The following is an 11055-nucleotide window of genomic DNA, read 5'->3' as shown; positions in this document are numbered from 1 at the left end:
ATCTAAAGAGAAAATTGAAGAGAATAATCCTCCCGTACTCTCTGTATTGTCGCCGGGAGATTATATTCCCGAGAAGCGAACGAAACGGTCGCGCGGCGAGGGGGAAGAACGTTGGGCTATTATCCTGGATTCCAGAGGCTCATCGGGGATCAATTTCATTAGAATAATTCCTTGCGCCGTTGCACCTGGCGCGAAGATGTTTGCTTTCCATTACAAGCCGAGGAGAAAGCTCGGTGGAATGGTATCCCGCTTCTACTTCCTGATGATGATAAAACAAAATGAGCAGGAAAAAAAGTAGGTATCGCGGTAAAATAAGAGAAATACGATAGAGCTGGAGGGAACGGGACGAGACGCGGCAAGGAATTTCTGATTAATTTCCAACCCCGTTATCGCATCCCCGAAGTTGATTCTCCCTTATTCTACAGTTTTCAGCGGCTGCTTTACCCGCAGTTCACTTCGTCTTCTATACTCGACGAAATATCCGGCCTCATCGAGAAATACGAATGCGACAAATACTAAAAAAAAAAAGTAACGATGATGATATTATTATTATTATCAACATTATCGAAGGGAATAAAGCTTGGATGAAAATTTAGAGCGCTCCGCACGAGCGGTTTCCACCTACGTTTTTTTCCGGCGGAGTAACGCCAGGCGTTTAACCAGGTTCGTGTATAATAACGTTCTGCATACGAAATGCAGTGTGCAGTATGACCTAATTGAAATACGCGCCTGCGAAGCTTTGGCTGAAGGCTAGCTGGCAAGGTTCGGTCGTAAACGTGAAACCGCAATGTCCAGCCCACACGTTGTTAGCACCCGTCGTAATTCCGGCGTCTGAAAAAATTAACCCCTGATCCCGTGCGAATCGGGGAGAGGATAAAGTGGAAAATCAAGAGAGAGAGAGAGAGAATAAGAAAAAAAATAAATAAATAAAAATGAAGAGAAGAGGAGAGAGGTGTTTTTTTTTCGCACCAAAAATACGATAAACGCGATGCTAGATTTCGCGTAGGCGTCTTCATTCCTCGCACAATCAACTCCAATGAGCCGTGATATTGACTCCTCGCCAACTTCTGTGCACCAGCTGTTAATTGCGGAGCGGGAAAGAGAGAGGCAAGATGGAAAGAAAATATAGAACGTGAAAATAAGACACGAAATAGCAGACAAAAGAAGAGCCGGAGAAGAAGGAAAAGGTAAATGTTGGAACTCGAGACGTGAAGAAATTTCACTCTCGGAAGAGAGAGAGAGAGAAAGAGTGAGAGATAAGACGCTTCGTTCTCACTCTTTCGTCGACTACTGTTGATGACGATCGTGTAGCTTTTAATCAAGCCAAATGAGGACAAGGCCGATGACCCAGGGGTAAAAAAACGAGCGAATTACTCGCCCGAGGATACTTTCTGCACGCTAAATTAGTCTCGTATAAATTATCTCAAATAATTTTTAACTCGCTTTGCAAGTTCCGTTAAGTTTTAGGCCAAGATCTGTCAAGTCGCGGAAAATACACACGAATAACCTAGAAAAGCTGGATTAAAATTCACCTGAAAATCGTCGACGATTTGACAAAGTCGTTTCCCTGAAAATTTTCGACGAGTACGAATAACATTCTAATCACAGTAATCAGTCCTTGATCGTCAGTCTCTGCAGTAAATTTTCGAATGAGACATTTTTCAGCTACCCTTTAATAAATGAGACGGCGTTGAAACGAGTCGAGGGTTCGAGTTAATATCGACCCCTGGTTGCGACTTGAAACCTGCGGGGCTGAGCCGAGAAGCTGTTAACGGTCCATGAGAATATTCATCCTATTTCTTGGACGGCGCGGAAAGACCGAATTATATCCTTTTGTTTTCCGCACTTTTTAATATAAAGGGTGGGAAGGGAATTGTACCTACCTACCTTTTAACTTCTGCAGGCCAAATAACCGTCCGAATGTATTTTCCACGGGAGACTTTTTGCCAGAGCCTTTTACGAGCCCCTTTCCTTTCATTCTTCTGCCTTAATAATACGCATCGTCAAAATTCAACGTCGTGCTACCTCCGCCTCTCTACTTCTCTCCAACTCCCTTTCTCCCAATTTTGCTTTCTCGCTTTTCAAGGAGTAAAAAACGAAACGAAGTATGAAATATCGGCGGATGTACGCACCGGTACAGTTTTAAATTGAACCTAACAAAATATTCACGTCACGATAAGAGAGTTCTGCAGAGTAGGTATTATTATACCGTTTCTTTATCGAGCGTACTTCCGAAATTATAATATATTCATCGAAAATATTCAACGATTATACAAGTTCAATTTCGGATATTACATAGGAGAAATGTGAGAAAAAGAAAGCAGGGAGAAGAGGAAAAAAGAAACGTAAAAGAGAGAGAGAGAAAAAAAAAATAATAATAACAGAATTCAATCTCCGACAACTTATCACAAATGTGTCTTCGTATTCCGGAAAAAGAAGACCATCCTCGTCGCCGTGTTATTACAATCGGGAAGGTGGATCCAAAGACCCGAGGATAACGGAAATTCGGAGTACATTGAGCTCGTTCGCATTTGTCCAACTTACCCAACGAGAACCAGAGAGACTCGCGGCTAGCTTCAAATATATATCCGTATTTATTGCCAGTCACAATTGTCGGCCGGCCAAGATACTCTGGCGCTGGTCCATCGCTTGTATGAGATCGGAGCCAAACTTATCCGGGGTTTGTTGCAATATCGTATACACGGTCGTATAAAAGTAAAGTAGTGTGCGTAGCCCGAAATATACATCGGGTACAAAAGATCCCGAGGGGTAATACACTCGTAAACGTATATATATATACACACACACACGTGTATGAACGGAAAATTGGCGTATAGCGTAACATGTTGCTGAATATTATTATTATTTCACGGTACTTTACTTTTCTTCGTCCTTTTTTTTTTTTTTCCTTTATTAAAAAAGAAAGATTGAGATTTATTTTCACCAGGAATATGAAATTTGTACGAAAACAGTTTGCGTTTAATGTCTTATACGTAATGCACACATTCGATAAGATTACGTACCTACTCGTTGCGTCGCGACGAGTGATACGGTTGTAAAAGGTATTTCAAAAAAAAAAAAAAAAAAAATGAAAAGAAAGAAAAAAGGGCAATACAAATGCGACGAGATAAGGAAAATATCGAGGCTACGATGATGGGTCAGAGGGGAAACGGGAGTAGAGTGAATCCATAAAATATTTTTACATACATGTAACGTATATACACGGATACACACGGATTGTATCGGGGTAGAAAAGTAGCTGAAGGGAAATCCGGAGAGTAGAAGGAAATATGACCGCTTATAGAGAGATTCGCAGACAACGATGGATCGATGATGTGCGGGTGAGAAGAGGGGCTTTGGCCTCCGTACCTACTTTGCCGCATGCATGATCGAGTGCCGACCTTCGCATTCTGTTCCTCCCGGTTCACCGCCTCTCGCGCCTTTACTTCCGATCTGAGTTTCCCTCGGTTGGACCTAATAACCGCTCTCTTAAAGTTGGACGAATTTTTATCGAGCCCACCTCGACGATTCAACTGGGAAATATGGGACCTGAGAAACGAGGAGTCGGTTTAAAGTTTCCGAAGGTATGCGAGAGGCGAGGATTCTCAGTTTTTTTTTTTTTTTCTTTGTCGTTGCATACCTACCGTTCCGTTTCCATTGCTTATGCGAAAGTTGAATCCGCACTTCTCCCGATCCGCAGAGATTTATCTTTGGAAAATTTTCACGCTCGAATATACAGTACCTACCGACGTGGCCAAAGTCGAAACTCTGTAATTTATAAACATCAGTATTCGAAAAAGTTTCGGGAGATCAGTGTCTTCTTCGCTAAAGGACGGAATTAAAGAACGCTGGAAAACGCGTCAAGGGATGGTACGAATGAAAACATCGGACAACGAAGCTGCGCAATATCGAATGTCGTAAATGTGTTTTTATTCAAAGAAACGTGACACTGCGAAAAGGTTCGTCCGGAGGCCACGTCGAATGGATTTTTCTCATCCCAGCGTATGTCAGTACAGAGGGACGTCAAACCACTGGTACATCATCGGTTGGCTCTCGTCCAGTTCGTACTCGAGGCAACGTTTCGGGTACCTGGAAACAACCACCCGGTATTCCGCTCAGTTCCTTCAACTTTTTTCAGTCCCATTCCGTTCGCGTTTAGGGTAAAGCCTCGGATTTACCAGCCCGAGGAAACACGGGCAATCGGAAAACCGGATGCGGGAGAGAAAATTAAAAGGGGTGGCCGAACTTACGGGTGGTAACGCTTGCAACCAACGATCGGATAATCGTTACGGAAGCACTTGGTGCCTAGGAAACTGAAGTACAATATTCCCACCTTGTCGCCAATTTCGTCCGGAGAACCGTGAAGACAGTCGTAAAATTTCTCATCGCACGAACAGTGCACCCTTTAAATATACGACAATTAAGTGATTTGATAACGAGAGATTTATGTACCGAGAAATGCTGCCAAACAGCTTTGCCTCAGAAAATATTATCGACAAGCGATGATGAACCTTGTATAAAACGACGGATTGGTTAGATTGAATTTAGTATCCATTGCTTCGATGATGTCTTCGCAATGATCGTGCGTACGGCAGCAAGCATCAGACTCCGCGAAGGTACCGAGATCGTCGTAATTGTCAGCAACGTTACCACTTCCGCACCACTTGGTACCTGAAGTGAGAAGAAGTGGAGAAATTACATGTATTAGGGCCGTCTTTAAAAAGATTTTTTTCGAATTTCTTTGAATTTCCACCGGCTGGCCACCCAAATCAGATTTTTATCTCAACTCTAACGCGTGCCCCAAAGAGGGTGCATTTTCACATGAAATCTACCGAACGGATTTGGATGAAACTAGGTATAAAGGGTTTTTTTGGATCGCTGATTACGAATCTGAACTCAAAATTTGGAAATTTAAAGTAACGGTTCCAATACGGAGGACCAAATCCTAAGTCACTTGGTATTGTCGTATTTGATTTTGTAATTTTGAGTTCAGATTCATGATCAGCGATATCAAAAACACTTGAGTACCGAGTTTTATCGAAATCAAATGACTTTTCGGATTTCGCTCGACCATATTGGGTCGGGCATTTTGAATTTTCAAATTTTGAGTTCAGATTCGTAATTAGCGACCCAAGAAACCCGCCAACATGAAATTTAATGTAAATCCGTTGGGTAGATTTGATATGCCTCTGAAAGGGTTGAATGGAATCCACCCTCTTTGAGGCTCGAGTTAGAGTTGAGATAAAAATTTGAAGAAATTATGGAATTATTTTTGAATCATCTGGAGTCAATTTGGGGGGTGAGTCGGTAGAAATTCGAAAATTACCTTTTTCAGGACCACCCTAAATTATATATAAACCGTCGTTGATAGGAATGTAAATTTTCGATGTCGAATAAGCCGAGGACACGCGACCAATTCGGCTATAATCGAGCCGCGGTGTTGGAAATGAATCGTTACCAGGTAGTGCGATCAAACGGAATAACGATCGGGAGAACTTACCAGGAGGATAATTAGATTGAACAATTTGGTGAACGAGGTACTACGCACTGTTTGAGCTTGCGAACGAAGCGTCAATAAGGTTTGAAACGGTCGGATGAAACGAGCAAGTGTCCGTCTCTCGGGTAATCGATTGAAAAGAGAAGAGGTGAAGAGAGGGAGAGGGAAGGACGGAAGGGAGGTCAAGAGGCCCAGCGACGGTTTATAACCGAAAATTAACAAACCCTGGATAATTGGTAGGCAGGACGTACCGGCGCTCTCTACTCACCGGGAAAGATCAAATTCAAGCGTTCTCGTCTGGTTTCACGTAGGTCGTTAGTGTCAACCGCCTCGATGTCCAGAACATCCGTTCTAATGACCCAGGAACCGGAGAGCCGGAACGCGGCGCAGAGAAGTATTAGAAACTGCGAAGTACCAGCCATTATTGAGGAAAGGGAGACGGAGAGGAAAAAAAAGGTGCCAGACCGATGTGAGCTCGGTTTCGAGGGATGTTCAGCGTCAAACTAACCATCGCGGTGCTCGAGACGTACCAACTTATAACAGATATAATTAACCTAATTCTTAATCAAAGCGTACGTGAGTCGTGATTACGGACGACGTCGACCCAGCTTGTTATCTGGCATCACGCGGTTTTCGAATCTGAAAATGCGGAAACCGCGCGATAAGGTACCAGAGGTAGTCGCCTATAATCGCGGCTACCAATGTTTGTTAACAAACCCGGCGTACCCGATTCTAGAGCGTCGTGAAACGTGATCGTCCTCATTCTCAAAACACATGTTTTGCAGTTCAATATCACAACAAGTTATATAGTTTTCGGTATAGTGACTATGCAAAACCACTATGACCTAAAAACGGAAAGTAAAGAAAATCGGATTAAAGCGAACCAAATGCAAAAGGAAAGGCGGAAGGAAAAAGAAAAAAAAAAACACAAAAATAATTAAACCTGTGGCGAGAAGCTGTTTAAACGTGGTTAAAATATGTCCTCGAGAAACGGAGAGGGGGGAAAAGTTGGGTGATGGTAATTTACATTTAAATACCAAAACGCGACACCCCGGTTGCGTATACATACGTAAGAATATGTATGAACATGAAAGCTTAGTTGCGGTCCAAGTTGACCCCTGCAGAGTCCCTCCCGGAAAAGGGGGACCAAAGTGGAAAAAGAGAGGGAGAAGATACGTTGGTATAAACGAAGGCGAGCACCACCCCTGAGTAACCCTATCGTGAACCACTTCCGTGCCCGCAGGGCTTTACCGGCTTGAATACTTGAAAGTGCGGTGTGGCGTTGTAGGCGCAGCTCGAGTATGCGGCAGGGGTAACCAATTTCGAAATAGATGGAGAGCGAGAGAGAGAGACAGAGAGAGAGAAAACAGTCATTACCATTCGGCATCCAGCGAGAAACGTTTATTTGCCTTTGTTCTTTCGTTCTTTTTCCACCCATCCTGCGTATACATGGTCCAGTAAAAACTGGTCCCGGTAGTAGTTTTCTCGTTAACCGATGTCCGTTAATCGCTCGATCCGCGCTGGATTTCATGTCTCCCAAACGAACGGTTTGTTTCGATGGTATCGCAGAGCGAATTTCCAAGTCAGAAGGAGGGTTGAAATTCGGATTGACCATTCAGCCGAGTATTCTCCGCGTCGCTTTGGGAAAGGGAGGTCGCCACTACCCCGAAATAATTCAAATTACCAAAGGATCGAAGTGCCGAACCACCCGGAACAATTTCGCGCAATTTCTACCTTGTTCACATTTTACGCAATATTGGTCGGTCTGAATTTTGATCGTTTGAAATTTCGCCTCCTACCGGCGCACGGCGTTGTCACGAGAGCAAACGTGTCCATGAGACGTCATGTACCCGAGCCAGTCGGCTAACGAAACACCCTTGGGATGCGGCACTGGCTTAATAACGCGAAGGGTGGATGAGTGGTAGAGAGAAGCGAACCCTCCTTTGCCATTCCCGGACCGTTCCGAACATGGGCGGCACGATTCTCTTGATGCCGGGAGAGCCGAGAGGAGAGGATAGTCTGTAAGGGTGTCCCTTTGATCTAGCGAAGGTTGTCCCGGCGGTGATGACGGTGTGGCTACCGCGTGTGTGCGATGAGGAAGTTGGCGAAAGGTGGAAGAAGCGCCGCGAAGAGAACTACTCAAGAAGATGAGGGAAGGGAGGAGTGGGGGGGGGGGGGGGGGGGGAGGCCAGCGGTCCAAAGCCCATTGATAAAATACTAGATGACGACCCCGCATCTTCCATTATCCCAACGGACAGATGCCCACTCTGCATTTTGATGCCCGCGAGTAGGTGCCGCAAAATTTAACGACTCTCCTCCTCTTCCACATCCTCTTCCCAAGGCAAGCTTTCATCTCTAGCGTAGTACAGGGGGTAACTTCCAGCAGTATTACCCACCAGGCCACCCGCCGCAAAGCGAAATTAGATATTGTTATGTAAATACACAGCTCGCGTGTGTTGTTTGAAGCGTGTAACTCGGGGATTAGTGCCTGACGGATCACGCGTGTCTAGAGATGCCTTATGCAGATATTTATGTAATGTAGATCAGAAGCGGGATGATCGTTATTTAAGGCAACCTGCAACGGTACCAGGGTCCTTTGATATTTTAATCAAAAATTTCGCCAACGATAACGAAGCCTCGCCTCCTCATCCTTTCGCAACATTGACTGAAATACGAAAATGCATACAATACGCAATATCACGTTTACTGGGTAAAAGATAGCTATGAATGCACTGGTATTTACACAACGTGAATGCATTACACGTAAATATGTGAGGGTGCGTACGTTGCACTCGCTTGTAACGACAGTTTTTACGACTCGCTTGTGTAACGACCGGTCGGAAAGTTGTTTTTGTTTTTCTTTCTTTTTTTTTTTTCTTTAATAAAACGGGGTTGTTCGTGATACATTAGCGAATGCGAGGGTTTTTTTTTATTATATCTCTTCTTTATCCCAATTCCACGTCGTCGACGTGCTGGAACTCGTTGCATCGGTGAAATCGGCATGCGGTGTGTTATGCTTCCAATTATCGTAGACGCGAAAAACGACTCGACCGTTCGCGTTATCCGGATAGCTGACAAAGAAATCCGCAAGCCTTTCAGGGTGGCGTTATTATGAAAATTGATCGAAACAAATCGGGCGTACACATCAAAAGTGCAGACACGTTGATAACACGTATTGACATCGATGGATCGTATGTATAGATTATCTTTTCCAAGCCTTTGATTTCATCGCGTTTACACAGTTTGTTCGGATTTTTTCATATACAAGTGAAAAACGTACATATATATATATATATATTACCAGACGTTGAAAAAGCTCGTTGATTATATTTGAAACGATCCGTTCCTGTACGGTGAAAAAAGAGAAAAAATTCAACACAGTTAAATATGTGTGAAAATTGAAAACATGCATACCTGTGCAAAAGTAGGGTATTGCATTCCACGTCCGCGTCCGTAAATATATTATTATATACGAAATAATTAAATTTCCGAGTGCAAAATTTTACGCACGAATAATATAATATGCATTGCTCGTCGCCTCATTACTGCTGCAGCACCAGCAGCAGCAATAGCGAGCAGCTCGACGGCAGTTTTAGTTTCATTGTCAAATAAATTATATCGTGATAACAATATACCGTTATGATCATAACGACGATAATAATCGTATTATATATATACAGGTAGAATTTTCCCAAGTGGAAAACAGTCCTCGCATCGAAGCGTGTGACTTATTCATATTTTAATCAACAAAGCGAGGTGAAATTGAAACACAACAAAAAGAGGAGAGTGAAAAAAAAAGAACCATTGAAAAACAGATACACGCCACTGATGTGAATAATTATCATTCGTTCAACATTTGGTGATTTGGACCGTCGGGTTTCTGCTGCTATCCATCACCTACTTTATCAAATTATCATTTGATTACTCAAATGCATAACGTTTACTCGCAATCAATAATTGATCGGTAAATTTGCTACAACTCCGGATGAAATTGCGTAAACTACCGAAGCATTTGATATGATTTTGTACTATTATGCAGTGCAAACGAAAGCACAGAACGCGGTGTTGAAGTTCAAAGGTTGATGAACTAATTATCGCGATAATCGATCTCGCTGTAAAGTCAATCTTTAATTTGTATCAATCGAACAAAGAGATTGTTTAAACTCACTCACATTCTTGGCATTCACTCGTACGGAATAAAACTTCCTGCTGTGAATTATTGGCATAGTGAAAATATCGGCATGCAAATCAGAGACGTGAATTTTCAAATAACGATATGCAAAATCACGAGGAATACGTTGTACAGCGATCTATAAATATACCCAAACATACCTACGTATAAAATCAACGAAATAAATCGATGCTCGAATTATATGTTTACACCGAATTTAGCATTTATTATCGTTATGAATCAACATCGCGTGCAAATATTTAATTAAAGTATATTCAATATAGCCATTTGACTTATTAGCTGTATCAGATTCACGGTCCCGCGAGACTAGAATTTTGTGAGCGTGTCCAATTTGTATTCCAAAACTTTCGGATTCGTGGCCTTGTCACCTTAATTCTTGATCACGCTGAAGTTAAATAACGTTATCGTAAAGATTCATGTCGAGGAAAAAATTGTTGTTCCGCGATTTTTGACTTGTCTGAAATTCAGTAAACCGTAATAAAACGAAACACACACTCATATTTCGACATCCCGTTTCTTTAAAAATCATCGTAAAATTAAGAAAATGCTGATTTTCGTCCTAATGTTTCGTTAAAATAACATTATTAACTCAACTTTGTAATTTCTGCCTGCCTGCTTGCTTGATTGGGGTTGTGAAATATATTATGTGAATTCATGCACGTTCAGGAATTCCGGGATTTCGAGATAATATTCAACAACCGGACTGCTGACCGCAAAATCCTACGCAAACAGTGCTGTGCATGCAATGTGATGAGTCGACGATTTTGAAAGCCTCAGACGAAGACCAGTATTCGCGCTTTTCACGTCATGCATGTATGTATACTTACACATCTACGCATACCAGAATCACAGGAGTCACGAGCTGATTTTACCCCGGCGTTACATCTCTCGGATTCACCTTTACTCCTGTTGCTTTCTGCCACGGGGAAAGGATCGATTTTCAAATAACAGACTAAAAACAGTCTGCAAAATAATTTCAAATGAACGCGTATCGAATTATTGCCACGAATGACGATCATCCCGCACGACAAAAAATATTTTAAACCGATCAGATACAACCGACGACGATATTTCGTCCCTGAAATCGCGGCTTCGTCTTTTGATTCGACACGATCTTGTAGGTATACCATACCGTAAATACACCATTCCTCATAAGCCCGGTTTGGAATACATGTTAGATAAGATAAGAAGGGACTTGGGTAAAGGGTTCGGGACAAATTCCAAACTTTAACCCTCCCTGCAGCGACCGTACAACGTTGCTCAGTTTTCACAGACCGAAGGGACGCAGCAACGGTTAACGGTTAAATTTATGAAAAGACGATGAAGTTCCGGGTGCATAACGAGGAACGCACCGAAGAAAAAATGT

The 11055-nt window shown here is 42.7% G+C and overlaps 2 protein-coding genes across 3 annotated transcripts in view; both read right to left on the bottom strand.

Moving 5' to 3' along the window:
- LOC107226208 (transmembrane protein 132E) overlaps nucleotides 1-11055 on the bottom strand; it is a 205665-nt gene that overhangs the window by 101380 nt on the left and 93230 nt on the right. The gene's annotated exons all lie outside the window — the stretch shown is intronic.
- On the bottom strand, nucleotides 3922-6017 carry LOC107225462 (phospholipase A2-like). The gene is made up of 4 exons (XM_015665945.2): nucleotides 5766-6017; nucleotides 4512-4671; nucleotides 4251-4403; nucleotides 3922-4089 (listed from the first exon to the last, which is right to left on the bottom strand). The coding sequence occupies exons 1-4, from the start codon at nucleotides 5917-5919 to the stop codon at nucleotides 4008-4010; spliced, it is 549 nt and encodes a 182-aa protein (XP_015521431.1). The 5' UTR covers nucleotides 5920-6017; the 3' UTR covers nucleotides 3922-4007.

The sequence above is a fragment of the Neodiprion lecontei genome, chromosome 4 (genome assembly GCF_021901455.1).
Source record: "Neodiprion lecontei isolate iyNeoLeco1 chromosome 4, iyNeoLeco1.1, whole genome shotgun sequence".
In the NCBI taxonomy this organism is placed as follows: Eukaryota; Metazoa; Arthropoda; class Insecta; order Hymenoptera; family Diprionidae; genus Neodiprion; species Neodiprion lecontei.
Note: the sequence above shows the minus strand (reverse complement) of the source record. Positions and strands in the feature narration are given on the sequence as shown.